This window comes from Platichthys flesus, chromosome 17, assembly GCF_949316205.1.
Source record: "Platichthys flesus chromosome 17, fPlaFle2.1, whole genome shotgun sequence".
Classification (NCBI taxonomy): domain Eukaryota; kingdom Metazoa; phylum Chordata; class Actinopteri; order Pleuronectiformes; family Pleuronectidae; genus Platichthys; species Platichthys flesus.
In genome coordinates, this window is record NC_084961.1 from 2778816 (window position 1) to 2795096 (window position 16281).

Below are 16281 nucleotides of genomic sequence, written 5' to 3' on the forward strand. Positions count from 1 at the left end.
GGCAATATGGATACAGAAAGGTTTATCCTGTCTAATAAAGTGAAATGTGCTGATATGGAAGCTAAATGTTAGTTATACTTTCCATTCTAACCAGTAATTTCAAGAAAAATCTCAACTCAGGTTTTATTTTTAAGTAATTTGTGCAAATGCAGATCATAATACCTAAATTAAAGCATTGAATTATAGCATTGTCTCTTGTGATGAAAACATATTGTGTCAGTGATGGTAGATGTTTATAATCAAACTTTAAAAAGGGCGACAGAGCTTTAATGACAGACACAAACAGCAGGTTTTACATGTGTCAACGACAGCAAAGGTATTATAGTGAGGACTGGGTTGAAGTGACTGGTCTGATTTGCATATCTGCAGACAAATCAAGCAGATATTGAATCAGATGAAGAAAGATATGCACAATAAGCAACAAAAATACACGTATGGAAATACCAGATTGTATATATACTAAAGCAGTGAAGTGTCGACTTGTCACTTGTTGCACATTGATTAAGGGAAAAGTGATGATGATGTCCTCAAAGGTTTTTTGACAGCAGAACTGGGAGGGGAGGAAACCATAACTGTACGCAGCGTCTCAACCCTCCATGATGAACAATAACAAGTTATTAATGTTCACTAATGAGTTATAATCTCCTGAATGGGTCACGAACACGTTCTGCTGCCACCGGAAGTGGCTCCGCGAGCTGCCGCTGTCACGTGAGCTGCTGCCTCTCCTCAGCGTGCCCCCGTTGCTAGGGTGACAGCGTAGTACGGCGAGCGGCGCGGCCCAAATCCCTGACAAGACGCCTACTTCCTGTCAGCAACCGGAAGTGGTATCCTGCTATCAACAACAGCGCGGAGGGGGTGTGGGGAAACCAGCAGCAAACCAACAATAGAAGGAATCGAACCATTTTCACTCACACAATCAACCCCCTCGCAGAAACTGTCATGAACGGGAAGTGGTCCCGGGGCTGGTGACGAGCGGGGCGGCCATGCTGTCAGACACAGGTCAGTGTTCGATGCCGCTTCGTTGCTAATCGCTAAACGTGACGCGGATCGCTCGGTTTAAAGGTCTCGGTCGTTCGTCCTCTTCTGTGTTCACGCGCTAACGCCACATGTGTGTTGTTGTTGTTGTCGTGATTGTGCAGACTACTGCGGGAGCGCCTCCGGTGCCCGGCGGGCCAGGAAGAGGAGCTCCGGGGAGGGGGACAGCCAGACCGTGCGCTCCTCCGGGAGGCAGACCAACGTCCGGGTGAAGCGAACCAACAACCCGCCACCTGGACAGGTAACAACTGAGCAGCAGCCATGTTCCACCGGGCAGTCAAAAAGCCTGAATACTCTGACTGACACGCTCAGTATGTGAGAGTATTTATACATATTTATATACCATACCTGCCTTTTATATCTCGTACTTAACAAATACAGGATACAGCCTCGTCCAGCTTTACTCAGGTGCTTCTCTTTACACATAATATTCTGTGTGTAGTGAAATGTGTAAATGAAGGTGCATATTCCATGTATTTTATTTGTATTTGATATTTTCATGTGTTCTCTCGTCTTTTCCTCTGTCTGCTGCTGTAACATGTGAATGTCTCTGCCGTGGGATCAATAAGTCTCATCTCATTTCATCTTATCTGCCAAAAGGGTGTAATTTCATATAAAAAATTCATTACTTAATTTGTCTTTCTACTTTCCCCATCATTTTATGCACAATCCTGTTTGCATTGTATATATTATGGCGTTTATAATAACCCTCTTGTTTATAATCGTTAATATTGCAGATTTAGTTATTAATTACCTTTTTACTTAAGTTTGCAAATTTCCACTGCAGTTAAGTTTGTTCTCAACACTCTCTTCCAGAGCAAGAGAAAAGCTACAGACACTGAGGAAGAGGACGATCAGTCTGAGAAGAAGTACAGAAAGTGTGAGAAGGCTGGATGCTCGGCCACGTACCCCGTGTGTTTCGCGAGCGCAAACGAGAGGTACGAGGTTTCTTGGTAAAACAGAAGTAAAAAGATTTAACTCAGTCACGTGCTGGTTGACAGGAGCTCGTTCTGCTGTCTCCTCTCAGATGTGCTAAGAACGGATACACGTCTCGATGGTATCATCTGTCCTGTGGTGAACACTTCTGCAATGAATGCTTCGATCACTACTACAGGAGGTAATGTTGATGGAGAACAAATATCGTCAGTGCAATACTGAACCGCATCTTGGGAAATCATTTCTCATGATATATCAACATATCATGGTTGTATTCATTCAGGTGTTTCTGTCTAAAGAGTATAAGTCAGACATTTTAGTGTTTGGCAATTCGTAAATCTCAGAGCAGGCTCACCTTTTTTGTAATAGATGACATTTTATTAACTTTCTCTTATTTCAGCCACAAAGACGGATATGAGACCTTTGCATCGTGGAAGAAGGTGTGGACGAGTAATGGGAAGAGTGAGCCCAGTCTTAAAGCTTTCATGGCCGATCAGCAGCTGCCGTTCTGGGTACGTGGACGCTGCCATCCTGGTTCCTGTCAAACTGCTGAATGTGGCATCTCTGAGTCCTCCATACATTTTACAAGTTCACATGTTACTTTCAGGTTCAATGCACCAAACCGGAGTGTAAGAAGTGGCGTCAGCTGACTAAGGAGATCCAACTCACTCCTTCCTTAGCAGCATCATATCGCTGTGGAATGAAGTTCAACAACATTAAGGTGAACAGGAAACTGAAAAACGAGGCATTGACACAGTGACCTTTTGTTGTTGTAATAACCTTGTTTGTTTCTCAACAGAGTGAAGGACCGGACCAGTGCTCCCAACCAGAGGACCTGGTAAGAGCTGGTGATGGTCCCATCACAGATCATAGCAGATAAGGAACAGTCTGCAGATTTATACAGAGTCTAAATCAACTGATTATGCATCTATTATGTGTGATTTAAAGATTATGGATTGATTTCGATTCTCTTTAACACCAAGCTCCTTTATTCTCTCAGAGAGTAGCTGAGGTGACCGACAGCTGGTGGCACTCAATGCTGATTTTGCCGCCACTGTTTAAAGAAAGTCCAGCCAGCCCCTTCCTCGCTGCCTACTACCCCGACTGTGTGGGAATGAGTCCCTCAGGCTCTCCCAGCAACATGTCTCTGAACGACCTGAGGGCCGATCACTGCCGAGCTGTACCGCCACAAAGTAAGTCTGTGAGTGCAGGAGAAAGTTAGAGACATCAGTCCAAGGCACGATGTGGTAGACTCATCATAATTGTATCCTTTAGTTCCAGGTCTGTGTCCGTACTTCCAGCCCTTCTATCAGCCTAATGAGTGTGGCAAGGCTCTGTGTGTGCGGCCGGACATGATGGAGCTGGATGAGCTTTACGAGTTTCCAGAGTTTTCCCGGGATCCCACCATGTACTTGGCTTTGCGTAACCTTATCCTGGCTTCCTGGCACAAGAACTGCAAGGTACACAGCTGACATCGGCCAACACCGATCTATTGAACCAGGAATTACATTCCTTACTAATGTTTTTCTGCCTTTTTAAATATCTCATTGTTCCCATAAAACAACAAGCAGTTGAGATAATTTCTCTATTTATCTTAAAGGAGATGCTGACCTCTCAGAAATGTGCCCAGCACATCATTGTCCGGGGGCTGGTGCGTGTGCGCTGCGTGCAGGAGATGGACCGGGTGCTCAACTTCATGACCAGGAAGGGTTTGATCAACACGGGTTTGCTGGCAGTCAAACAGCCGCTCCTCCCCGAAAGCCATCGGGCTGTGAGTGTCGACCGCTCACATCTACATATTTGTGATAAGTTATTTTGTGTTAAAAGCTCACCGTCCTCCAACATCTTATTTTTTTACAGAAGAACGTTATCGTCATCGGTGCCGGAGCCTCAGGACTTGCTGCTGCCCGGCAGCTGCAAAACTTTGGCACTCAGGTTAAAATACTTCACTTAACTTGGATTCTTATTTTCACATCTTCACACTTCTGTCTGGTCACAAGGTCACATCCTTTATCTCCTTTTGATTTGACAGGTGATGGTGCTGGAGGCGAGGGAGAGGATCGGAGGTCGAGTGTGGGACGATGCGTCTCTGGGCGTCACTGTGGGCCGAGGAGCACAAATTGTCAATGGTTGTGTAAATAACCCCGTTGCCCTGATGTGTGAACAGGTAAGAATTAATGTGCATGGACCCAAAATACTTTGCTATATTTTGATCATGATATTTATTCTATTAACTATTTGTTCCCTCATCCTTCCTCTGATGCAGATGGGCATCCAGATGCACAAGCTGGGGGAGCGGTGTGACCTCTTCCAGGAGGGAGGACAGGTTACTGACCCGGCCATTGACAAGCGCATGGACTTCCACTTTAACGCCATCTTGGACGTGGTGGCAGAGTGGAGGAAGGACAAGTCCCAGAACCAGGACACACCACTGGGAGGTGCTGAACCGTTTCACCAAGCTCCATGTCACTTGAAATTAAGATTCAAACGTTTTATATGATCAGGAAAGAGTCATTATTGGCCTTCTTGCAGAGAACTGACTTGGGATGTATTTTTTATGTATTAGTATGATTTTATTTCTGCAGAAAAAGTCCAGGAGGTGAAGAAGAACTTTCTGCAGGAGTCTGGGATCCAGTTTAGTGAGTTGGAGGAGAAGGTGCTTCAGTTTCACCTCAGCAACCTGGAGTACGGCTGCGGAAGCATGTTAGACCAGGTCTGGAAAAATCTAAACTTAAAAACACTGCAACTTTTCTTTCCTGTCTGAGTTTCGTTATGAACAGAAAGTCTCTTGATGTGTTCTGATGAACAGGATGTTCAGGCTGGAAACTGGAAAACCCCTCAGTCCCTTTGAACTGTCTGCATTCTGCTCATATATTAATATGATAAAACTTTTGTTTGTAGGTATCAGCAAGATCCTGGGATCACAACGAGTGTTTTGCCCAATTCTCAGGAGACCACACTTTACTCAATAAGGGCTACTCCGTCTTACTCCACAAACTGGCCGAGGCCCTCGACGTCCGCACAAAGTGTCCGGTTGGTTTGACTTTTTACTTACTTTTTTCTTTTTCTAAACTAACACGTAATTGACCTGCCCTGCATTACATTATATTAGAGTATGAAGTTGTGTACTGAATACTGCATTAAATGTACTTTTTATTTAAATTTTAGGTTCAGGCCATTGACTACTCAGGTGACGTTGTCAGAGTTACCTCCTCCAATGGCTCCCAGTGGACGGCACAGAAGGTAAAAACATAAAGACTCTTCAACATGATATTGCAAGATCTATATTATCAATAAAGACTTAGAGAATTCCAACTAAGCTAAATCTTTTTATTCTTAATGACTTTAGTTTATTTTGACTTTAATGTTCTTTCCTCTTTAAGGTTCTTGTTACAGTCCCATTGACTTTGCTGCAGAAGAATTTGATTCAGTTCAACCCTCCACTTCCTGAGAGGAAACTGAAAGCAATCCACAGTCTGGGAGCTGGCATCATAGAAAAGGTCAAATCTGCTTGAGGTGTCTGTTAGTTTCACTTTCTCTGTGTGTGGCTAAATGATAAAACATCTGTGTCTCCACCTGCAGATCGCTCTTCAGTTCCCGTACAGATTCTGGGACAAAAAAATCCAAGGGGCTGATTACTTTGGTCACATCCCACCGGCTCCCGACAAGAGAGGCATGTTCAGCGTCTTCTATGACATGGATCCACAGGTTTGTTTCTCTTTTCTATAATAAACAAGTTCTTCTTTCTGTGTTGACCATGAGAGAAGGAGGGGATCTGGGTGTAAGCAGCATCTTAGCAAGACACATGAGTATATAGGTTTGACCTCCTGTCATGATTACACTGTGCTTAAATGGTTGTGTGCCTGTGTCTGTAGGGAAAGCAGGCTGTCCTCATGTCAGTGATCACTGGGGATGCCGTCCCTGCTGTTCGGGACCTGGAGGACAAGGCGGTGGTTGATGAGTGCATGAAAGTTCTGCGTGAACTTTTCAAAGAACAGGTAATGACATCACATTATACAATTACATTTTTGTGTGTGTGTTTTTGATCTCTGTTGTTATTCTCTTCTTGTCAGGACGTCCCGGAGCCGATACACTTCTTTGTCACACATTGGAGCAAAGACATCTGGTCCCAGATGTCCTACAGCTTTGTGAAGACAGGCGGCAGTGGAGAGGCCTATGATATCCTTGCTGAAGACATTCAGGGCAAAGTCTTCTTTGCTGGCGAGGTAATATTATTAAGAAAAGTCGATTTATAAAAAGCAAAATAGCACGTTATCCATAACAGCAGTGCTCCTCCTGCTATGACAAGTCAATTAATTGTTTGCAGTGAAACAGGTTTTAATTGATGTGGTTGTTACCATCTTTGTTACCAGGCCACCAACAGACACTTCCCTCAGACTGTGACCGGAGCCTACCTCAGTGGGGTCCGAGAGGCCAGCAAGATGGCTGCTATGTAAATTGTCAGCACCAGATCACTCAACAGCACCAGCATGGACACACACACGGGTCGCTCACTGACACACAGACCGGTACTCAACTCTGACTGTGTTCCCTTAGTCGCTCCACATGACGTTTCACTACACTGTCGTCTGTCTGATCAGCGAGACACCGTGAACTCCAGCTCTCCAGGTCCCGGCTCCACACACTTAACACACGATTGAACGAGTGATTTTCATTTATGTCACAAACCAGCTGTCAAAAGGATTTAAGTCGGCGACAAGAAGCAAAACACCATCGTAGCTAAGGAGGTGGACTGTGTGATGATGCCTGTGAGGCTCTGCCAGGTTCCACTGGGCTGGAGAGCAGGGTGATCTTATCTTGAGTTTTACGGTTGGTGTCGTGAGCACTTCTGTAATGAAATGGTTCTAAATGTTCATTTGAAGACATGAGGCTGCATGAAACATTGGTTAACTCTCCGTTTTCTAATCATGCATCGACCTGAATAAGATTTAATCTCCAGGGATCAAGTTTCAAGAGATGATACAGGAATGTTTAAAAACTAAATCTTCGTTGAGAGTTGCCTACCAATGTTTTTTACAACTGCATTGTTTTGCATGTGATATATGTGTTGGTACAAATGGTTTAGTGAACGGGATGAAAGGTTAGATATTTACTATTAGTCCTTCTGCGATAGCACTTTTATTTATAGCATTGATTTGATTTGAAAAAAAGAAATGAATAGTTTGTGTCAGTTAAATTCCTCTTGTTGATGACAATGATCAGAAGACACTAGATCGTCCCCTTACTTACCTTCTCAGGGATTTGATCAGGATTTTATCACCTAGAGAAACATAATAATGTATTTGTACAATTTTGAATATCATTGTTTAAAAAAGGTCACACAAACAACCAAAGGAGGAAAGTAAATCCTTCCTATTTCCCTTGTGTTTGCTCTTGAATTCAAACTGAACCTTAGTTGTTGGGGGGGGCTAATCAGCACAGCGACGTCCTCACTGTCTTTGACCGATGTTGACTAATAATGCTTTACATGTAGAGTCAGATCTGTGTGAGAATCTAGAATCATGTCCCGTCTGGCTGACATCACAGTGCTTCAATATTTATCTTGTACTTGTGTAATAAACTGAGCTTTGAACTGCCACCATCAGCTAATTGGTTTTACTCTGGAAGAAGATCCACATCTTCAAATTAATGTTTTCATATTTATGGATCGAATGAGTCCATAAATGAGTCGCTCTACTTTAATATCTGCAGAGCACTGGGCCAGCTGCAGATATGAATATTCATCTAATAATTAGCACTTGCGTAGAACATTATACATTATATATTATACAAGACATAATACATTCACCACTCTTCACAGTATTTAAATCTCATTTAAAAATGCACAAAGAATCTTTAAAATATGAAAACACAAAACAAGCTTTACTGATCCAAAGTAGTTAGTTTTTCTGACTTTTTAGTAGAATTATTATTTATTTTTTGCATTCTTATAAATGTGTTATACTTACTTTTTCAATTTTGGGAATTTTTGTTGGCCAGTTTTTGATTATAAACAAAGTTTCATAATAAAACAGGAATTTATTTCCCTCTAGATTTGTCACTAGGAAGTCCGTGAACCAATGACGGCACGACACGTCATCAACACTCGCCCGAGCGCCTTCCTCCAACGCGGGGACGGAAATAAACAAAGCCACCGCGAACTGGAAGGAATGAACAGCTCGTACTGGAGGAACTGGTTTTTTAAACGCGCGCCCTGACTCCCTGTGCCGTGACCGTGGTTTGACGGAGCAGAACATCTGGAGGAGACGCGGCTCGTGACAACAGCTGGATAGTGAAGCTAACAGCAGCAGAAGCTAACAGCGGACAGGCTCAGTTGGCGCCTTTTGGATGAAGAGGACATAAGAAAAGTCACAGTGATCAACAACATGGACGTTAGCACACGTGACCCGCCCAGCACCGAGCCACAAGACGCCGCAGGTAAACAGAGGATCCGGGATGTGCGTTCTGTGAAACATCTGCCCGAGGAGCCAGATGTGCGCGAGCTGAACTAAGTTGGGGCAAACAAAGATGGAGGAGTTCACGCTGATCAAATCCAAACACGAGCATGGTTTCTTTTTTAAATTCAAACATGGGATTCGAACACGAACATCTCTGCTGCTGTAAACAAGGGGATCCCCCCGTCCCGTCCTGTGGTAGTTTGTGGAAACCATGGAAGTGTTGGTTTGAGAATAATGGAATTGAATATTCTTTATGTTTTTTTAAACGGAAATTAATCACAATGTTGGCATCTATTTCATTATATTACTCAAAACTTGCTCATTCTAAATATATATATTATAAATCCATAAGAGTTGACACAGATATTTAACCCCACTCTTGTTCAGTTTGACATATCCCCCCCCCCCCCCCCCCCCCCCCCCCGTGTTTATGTCAAGTTTCAGAAGATTTTACTGTTGAATGTTTGAGTAAAGGTCATCATATCACTCATAACTTGTTCATAGTAAATATTATTACTTTTAAATCCTTGAGAGGTGGTGGCGATATTTTATCCCACGCTTGTTCCTGGTCAATATCAAACACTTGACTCTGAGTACTTGAGAACATTTACTGTAAACTACAGTAAAATCAGGATGTGTTAACTAAAAATCTCTTAATTTGGTACAAATGAACTCTAGAACTCTTCAGTTCAGATTTACCAGAGGAACCGCGACATGTTGTTTAACTCATTCATCTCATTGTATCTCTGACCGACGACAGGGAAGGACAGCCCCAGTTCTGAGGACTTTGAACCTCTTTCCAAACTCCTGAAAAGCAGGCACAGTGAGGAGAAACAGTCGAGCCAATCATAAGTCGAATATTTATTCTAGCAAAAGCAAAAGGTGCTAAATCTGTGTGTTTGAATCTTCTCCCGTTGTAGCTTCTGATCACTCCTCCGACGATGAGCCGCTCATCAAGAAGAAAACAAAACTGGCGGCTAAAAAACCTGTGAAAAAAGCAAACGCATCCAGATCCAGAAGGACAAAAAAGAAAGCGGGTGAGCACATCACCACATGCGTGTGTTATTAACTCGACTGATCCGTGTCTGGAGCGAATCCCCTACATGTTCTGCTCTTGCTCCTCTTTCAGATCCGGAATCGAAGGACAGCTCTGACAACGAGCCTTTCGTTAAAATCACCAAAACGGCAAAGAAGCCTTTCTCAGCGCCTCCTAAAAAATCTGTTGATACAGAGAAGAAAGGTCAGCACACTTTGGAAGTGATAAGAACTCAACACTCCCCCTGCGGCAAACATAAAAAGAAATGTTATTGCGGTGCTACATTTTATTTCATTCACTTAAAACAATAGACAGTTTAAAAGGATGTAATTAAAGCAGCAACAGGATGTTTACATTAGGACATTTGTTTAAAAACTTCCTCTGCATTTGAGGCCACGTGAAGCACCATGTTGTCAACCTGAGGTAGTGTGACCTTTTCAAACATGTGGTCTTTTTGTATCTTCTCCTGTCGCAGCATCGGATCCCTCCTCAGATGACGAGCCGTTGGTCAAGATGAAAACAAGGAAACCAGAGAAAAAAGAAAACGCATCATCCAGATCATCCCGATCTAATGGCACAAAAAAGATTGCAGGTGATTAAGTCAACACACGTTTTTTAACTGACTGCTGATGTTATCGATTGATCTGGAGTGAAAAGCTCCGACAAACAGACCCTCATAGAGATCGACTAAAGCTTTTCTCAGTGCCTCCAAAAGAGAAAGTGTGAAGTGATTACACCCTCTGCTAAAAAGAAAGTTTAGAAGAGGTAACTCTGGCATGTGCAGAAGTCTTGGTAGCCGAGAGAGTCGGTACTCAGTGACCCTCAGTGACCCCCACAGTTTGGTGGAGCAGCAAAGACTCTTCCTATTCTAGATTAATTTTCTTTATTAAAAGGTCCAGTGTGTAAGATTCAGGTCAAAGGGATCTACTGGCAGGAATTGAATATAAAATAATCCTAGAGATGTTTTCCCGAGTGTGTTTAAATCTAAACTGGACGAATTGAAGTACGTTCAAACTGATGTAGTTTGACCTTTGAAAGAAGAATGTGGCCAACGTGTCTGTTTGTATCGTCTCCTGTTGCAGCGTCTGATCACTCCTCCGATGACGAGCAGCTGATCAAGATGAAAACAAAGTTTGCATCTGCTAAGAAATCAGGGAAAAAGGAAAACGCATCATCCAGACCTAACGACTCAAACAGCAACAATACAGGTAGTTACATCACCACGTCATCGGCACTTTGGTTCCTCTGCTCTATGTAACTGTTTTGATCATTTGAACACAGCCGACAGCTCTGACGATGAGCCTGTGAAGAAAATCGCCAAAGTGTCTTCGAAAGCTGCAAAGAAGTCTCCGAAAAGATCTGTTAAAACAAAGAAAAAAGGTTTGTTCGACCTGCAGCACCAACAGAATGCTGCTGTTCCCTCTCACGGAGATTTGAACCCTTGATTCTATGTTGTGACACAGAAGCAGAATCCGCAGACGATGATAGTTTGGATGATGAGCCTCTGAGTGAAACTGCCAAGACACTTAAATCCAGACGTCAGCCAAAAAGAACGCCTAGAAAAGGAAGCCCGGTCATGAAATCCCAAAGGACGGCAGCGAGGAAAATAGGTGGGTGTGAAAAGTGGAAGTCTAAAAATGTCTAAAAGGTTTATCTGAGATGATCGGGATCAAAAAACTGTATTTTGTTTTATTCCAGTTAAATATGCAGAGGCATCCAGCGACAGCTCAGAGGATGTGCCACTGGCAGCAATAACAAGGAAGAGGACAAACCCTGCACCGGCCAACGACAAGAAAACTAAATCAAAACAGACAGACAATTCACCAGAAGGTGTGCAGCACTTTATTAGACTGACCAGAAGTAAATAACTCTACTTAATTATGTGTTGTTCAGTTGCTTAACTCTTGGGTTTGTAAAGACTCTTCATCCTCAGACAGCAGCTCGGACGACGATGACGAGCCCTTGGCGAAACTTACAGCCAATAAGAAGAAACCAGTGAAGAAAAACACAAAGAGGGCAACTGCAGCGCGAGGTGCTGCCTCCAAAAAGAAACAAGGTACCATGGCAGCTTTTATAACAGGATGAGAACAGAGGATTTTGCCGCCCATACATTCGATTGAATCCTCAATACTGTGACTGTTGTTTGGCAGAACCGGCGAATGAAAGCTCAGACGACGAACCCTTGATAAGCCTTGTGAAGAAGAACCACACAGACGAAGAGAGGAAAACAAAAACACAATCTAAGACCCAGAGGAACACAAAGAGGCCAAGAAAGACGAGTGTGTCAGGTAAGGACTGGTGAAGGTGACACGAGTCAACCAGCAGATCACGACAGACGTAGTTGCTCACACCTCTTGTTCTCTTCAGGGTCTTCAAGTGACGGTTCTGACAACGATCCCTTAATCACAGCAGCTAAACACCCTCAGGTGACCAAACTCCTGAAAGTAATACTGGAGAGGTGTGACAGTGACGACGCCGGGCCAACGGGAAGCTCGGACCAAACCGGAACAGGTACTGAGAACAGAACAAAGGCCGTTATGATGCTGCGATTAAAATCTCAAACTAAAAATTGACCTTCTTCTTCATCTCCAAAGCAGAAACCGTGGCCGCTGAAGGGAGTCCTTCAAAGGAAGAATCAGAGGGTTCAAAGGAAGAGTCAGGAGAAGAATAAGCAGCAGATGTTACATTGTGGAAGAAAAGGCACATCGGCACCTTTCAGTTTCTGGTCTGGGATGTTGGTACCAATTAGTTTGAGGAATTTACCAAAAGGTTCTAAATCCCAAGATGAATCCCTTAACATCACAGTTAATGTTTATACAGTATGAAGTCAGTGTTTATACAGTATGAAGTTGATGTATGTTTTATATATGAATATATTCATGTTTATTTAAGTAATTCTACTCCAGTTTTAAGGTTTGGGACCAGGTTCCTGAAAGATGAAATGCACAGTCTTTAAGGGTGTTTTACTATTGGTGCCTTTTTATTTGCATTGGCTGTTTCCTCTGGTTTTAACACTTGTTGATGTTCGGTATATTTTTGTTTTCATATTGTGTGTACACTCGGCATGAGGCAGTGGAAATCTGTAGGGATGGATTAAACTGCTCAGATGGATCCGTCTCTGTGTCGGTTGTCTTTCCACACACTTTAATTATTATTTTCTTCATCAGTGTCTGTCATCTTCATTAAACGGTCGATTTATGAATTTACTCATCATCCAGTTTTTTGTGTCAAATCACATGAATTTGTTAAATAGTAAATGTTGATCATTGTTCTTGCTGCTTTCTGTTGCCACATGGGAATAAATATTACCAATAACAGCACATATTCAAATATAGCACTGTGCCAACTGCAGATATGATATTCATCTAATAATTAGCATTTACATAGAACATTATACATTATATATATTATAAAAAGACATCATACATTTACCACTATAGACAGTGTTTAAATCTCAATTAAAAATGATAAAGAATCTTTAAAATATTGAAACACAAAACAAGCTTTACTGATCCAGAGTAGTTTGTCTTTCTTACCTTTTAGTAGCATTAGAATTTATTTTTTGCATTCTTATAATTTAGTTATACTTTCTTTGTATTGGCCAGTTTTTTATTACAAACAAAGTTTCGTAATAAAACAGGAATATATTTCCCTCTAGATTTGTTGCCAGGAAGTTCATGAACCAATGACGGCACGACACGTCATCAACACTCGCCTGAGCGCCTTCCTGCGACGCGGGGACGGAAGTAAACAAACCCATCGCGAACTGGGAAGGAAAATAAACACTCGTACTGGAGGAACTGGTTTTTAAAGCCCTGACTCTCTGTGCTGTGACCGTGGTGTGACGGAGCAGAACATCTGGAGGAGACGCGTCATGTGGGACTTGGGACAAACAAATATGGAGGAGTTCACGCTGATAAAATCCCATTTCCAGCAACTATCCCTCCGGTGTTCTAATGGTACATTGTGTTTGCTAATCGCCTTAGAAGACTAATGGATGATTAGAAAACCCTTGTGCAGTTATGTTAGCACAGCTGAAAACTGTTTAGCTGGTGAGAGAAGCTATAGAACCGGCCTTCCTTTGAGCTAGTTGAGTATCTGGAGCATCACATTTGTGGGTTCCATTTGATCTCTCAAAATGGCCAGAAAAGGAGAACTCTCATGTGAAACTCGCCAGACTATTCTTGTTCTTAGAAATGAAGGCTGTTCCATGCGAGACATTGCCAAGAAACTGAAAATGTCCTACAACGGTGTGTACTACACCCTTCAGAGAACAGCACAGACGGGCTCTACCCAGAGTAGAAAGAGAAGTGGGAGGCCCCGGTGCACAACTCAGCAAGAAGACAAGTACATTAAACTAGTCTCTAGTTTGAGTAATAGACGCCTCACAGGTCCTCAACTGGCAGCTTCTTTAAATGGTACCCGCCAAACACCAGTGTCCACGTCTACAGTGAAGAGGAGACTCCGGGATGCTGGCCTTCTAGGTGAGACAGATATTTCAGCCCACTCTTGTTCAGTGTAACCCCCCCCCATCCCCTGTCTGTATGTCAAGTTTCAGGATATTCTACTGTTGAATGTTTGAGAAAAGCAAAAGGTGCTCAATCTGTGTGAATCTTCTCCCGTTGTAGCTTCTGATCACTCCTCCTCCGATGAGCCGCTCATCAAGAAGAAAACAAACCTGGCGACTGAAAAACCTGTGAAAAAAGCAAACGCATCCAGATCTCAAAGCACAAAAAAGAAAGCAGGTGAGCACATCACCACATGCGTGTGTTATTAACTCCACTGATCCGTGTCTGGAGCGAATCGCCTTCATTTTCTGCTCCTGCTCCGCTTTCAGATCTGGAGCCTGTCATTAAAATCACCAAAACTGCGATGAGGCCTTTCTCAGCCCCTCCTAAAGAATCTGTTTCTACAGAGAAGAAAGGTCAGCACACTTTGGAAGTGATAAGAACTCAACACTCCCCCTGCGGCAAACATAAAAAAAAGTGTCTTTATTGAAATGTTACTGCGCTGCTACCTATTATTTCATTCACTTAAAAAAATGGACAGTTTAGAAAGATGTTACTAAAGCAGCAGCAGGATGTTTACACTTTGACCTTTGTTTTTCAGCCTCCTCTGCTCTTATGGCTTCAATTGGCTCCATTTTCAGTTGCCTAGACGAGCCTGTGTTTGCTCAAGGACAAGTTTAACAGCAAGGCTGCAATGTTTTAGCCAGTTTTGAATTTTTCTTCAAACCCTCCTCTGCATTTGAGGCCACTTGAAGCACCATGTTTTCAAACCTGAGGTAGTGTGACCTTTTGAAACAAGTGGTCTGTTTGTATCGTCTCCTGTCGCAGCTTCGGATCCCTCCTCAGGTGACGAGCCGCTGATCAGGATGAAAACAAAGAAACCTGGGAAAAAAGAAAACATTTGTGGGATCGCCCTCAAAAAAGCCAGAAAAGGAGAACTCTCATGTGAAACTCGCCAGACCATTCTTGTTCTTAGAAATGAAGGCTGTTCCATGCGAGCAATTGCGAAGAAACTGAAAATGTCCTACAACGGTGTGTACTACACCCTTCAGAGAACAGCACAGACGGGCTCTACCCAGAGTAGAAAGAGAAGTGGGAGGCCCCGGTGCACAACTCAGCAAGAAGACAAGTACATTAAACTAGTCTCTAGTTTGAGTAATAGACGCCTCACAGGTCCTCAACTGGCAGCTTCTTTAAATGGTACCCGCGAAACGCCAGTGTCCACGTCTACAGTGAAGAGGAGACTCCGGGATGCTGGCCTTCTAGGTGAGACAGATATTTCAGCCCACTATTATTCAGTGGGACACCCCCCCTTACTGTTGAGTGTTTGAGAGAAGCAAAAGCTGCTCAATGTGTGTGTTTGAATCTTCTCCAGTTGTAGCTTCTGATCACTCCTCCGACGATGAGCCGCTGGCGACTGAAAAACCTGTGAAAAAAGCAAACGCATCCAGATCCAGAAGCACAAAAAAGAAAGCAGGTGAGCGCACAAGATGAGAACAGAGGATTTTGCCGCCAATACATTCGATTGAATACTCAATACTGTGACTGTTGTTTGGCAGAATTGATAAGCCTTGTGAAGAAGAACCACACAGACAGAGAGAGGAAAACCAAAACAAAATCTAAGACCCAGAGGAACACAAAGAAGCCAAGAAAGACGAGTGTGTCAGGTAAGGACTGGTGAAGGTGACACGAGTCAACCAGCAGATCACGACAGTCATAGTTGGAAGTTAAAGACGTATCTGCTCTGTTGGCTCACACCTCTTGTTTTCTTCAGGATCTTCAAGTGACGGTTCTGACGACGACACAATCACAGCAGCTAAAAACCCTCAGGTGACAAAACCCCTGAGAATAATACTGGAGAGGTGTGACAGTGACAACGCCGGATTTAAGTTTATTTAAGTTATTTTATTTTATTAAATGCACAGTCTTTAATGTTGTTTTACTATTTGTGCCTTTTTATTTGCATGGACTGTTTCCTCTGGTTTAAACACTTGTTGATGTTCGGTATATTTCAGCTTTCATATTGTGTGTACACTCGGCGTGAGGCAGTGGAAATCTGTAACGTTGGATAAAACTGCTCAGATGAATCCGTCTCTGTGTCGGTTGTCTTTCAACAAACTTTAATTCTTCTTTTTCATCTGTGTCTGTCATCTTCATTGAACGGTCAATTAGATTTTTGGTATCAAATCCCATGAATTTGTAAAACAGTAAAGGTTGATCATTGTTCTTGCTGCTTTCTGTTGCCACATGGGAATAAATATTCACATAAACCGAGAGACGCTCTGAATCCATTAAAGTTGTGTCTTTG

At 42.9% G+C, this 16281-nt stretch overlaps 3 protein-coding genes across 6 annotated transcripts; all 3 read left to right on the plus strand.

Moving 5' to 3' along the window:
* Positions 1-814: 814 nt before the first annotated feature.
* On the plus strand, positions 815-7570 carry LOC133972431 (lysine-specific histone demethylase 2). Its single transcript, XM_062409889.1, has 21 exons — positions 815-999; positions 1140-1276; positions 1852-1973; positions 2063-2152; positions 2372-2483; positions 2579-2692; positions 2771-2809; positions 2972-3164; positions 3247-3431; positions 3572-3742; positions 3832-3906; positions 4004-4138; positions 4238-4409; positions 4557-4684; positions 4873-5004; positions 5140-5214; positions 5355-5471; positions 5554-5679; positions 5847-5969; positions 6045-6197; positions 6345-7570. The coding sequence occupies exons 1-21, from the start codon at positions 984-986 to the stop codon at positions 6426-6428; spliced, it is 2499 nt and encodes an 832-aa protein (XP_062265873.1). The 5' UTR covers positions 815-983; the 3' UTR covers positions 6429-7570.
* Positions 7571-8082: 512 nt separating this feature from the next.
* Positions 8083-12576, plus strand: LOC133972079 (nucleolar protein dao-5-like). Of its 4 annotated transcripts, none has more exons than XM_062409297.1 (13): positions 8083-8409; positions 9190-9252; positions 9350-9466; positions 9559-9669; positions 9941-10057; positions 10548-10673; positions 10747-10845; positions 10929-11075; positions 11164-11295; positions 11384-11521; positions 11616-11753; positions 11833-11976; positions 12063-12576. In XM_062409297.1, the coding sequence occupies exons 1-13, from the start codon at positions 8358-8360 to the stop codon at positions 12134-12136; spliced, it is 1458 nt and encodes a 485-aa protein (XP_062265281.1). In that variant the 5' UTR covers positions 8083-8357; the 3' UTR covers positions 12137-12576. The 4 variants fall into 4 exon arrangements, with proteins under 4 accessions (XP_062265281.1, XP_062265282.1, XP_062265280.1 ...); XM_062409298.1 differs by having other exon boundaries at positions 11399-11521; positions 12060-12576; XM_062409296.1 differs by having other exon boundaries at positions 8085-8409; positions 12060-12576.
* Positions 12577-13204: 628 nt separating this feature from the next.
* LOC133972083 (uncharacterized) lies at positions 13205-16249 on the plus strand. Its single transcript, XM_062409305.1, has 7 exons — positions 13205-13949; positions 14094-14210; positions 14303-14389; positions 14802-15239; positions 15355-15450; positions 15533-15640; positions 15748-16249. Exons 1-7 carry the CDS (start codon positions 13604-13606, stop codon positions 15870-15872), a joined length of 1317 nt encoding a protein of 438 aa, XP_062265289.1. The 5' UTR covers positions 13205-13603; the 3' UTR covers positions 15873-16249.
* Positions 16250-16281: the final 32 nt, after the last annotated feature.

Coding starts and splice junctions, on each gene's coding strand:
- LOC133972431 (XM_062409889.1), top strand. Junction 2,484..2,578: donor ATCAGCAGCTGCCGTTCTGG/GTACGTGGACGC, acceptor TGTTACTTTCAG/GTTCAATGCACCAAACCGGA. Junction 5,005..5,139: donor ACGTCCGCACAAAGTGTCCG/GTTGGTTTGACT, acceptor TTTAAATTTTAG/GTTCAGGCCATTGACTACTC.
- LOC133972079 (XM_062409296.1), top strand. CDS start 8,358: ATGGACGTTAGCACACGTGACCCGCCCAGCACCGAGCCACAAGACGCC. Junction 9,253..9,349: donor ACTCCTGAAAAGCAGGCACA/GTGAGGAGAAAC, acceptor CTCCCGTTGTAG/CTTCTGATCACTCCTCCGAC. Junction 10,058..10,547: donor TGGCACAAAAAAGATTGCAG/GTGATTAAGTCA, acceptor CTCCTGTTGCAG/CGTCTGATCACTCCTCCGAT.
- LOC133972083 (XM_062409305.1), top strand. CDS start 13,604: ATGGCCAGAAAAGGAGAACTCTCATGTGAAACTCGCCAGACTATTCTT. Junction 13,950..14,093: donor CCGGGATGCTGGCCTTCTAG/GTGAGACAGATA, acceptor CTCCCGTTGTAG/CTTCTGATCACTCCTCCTCC. Junction 15,451..15,532: donor AAGCACAAAAAAGAAAGCAG/GTGAGCGCACAA, acceptor GTTGTTTGGCAG/AATTGATAAGCCTTGTGAAG.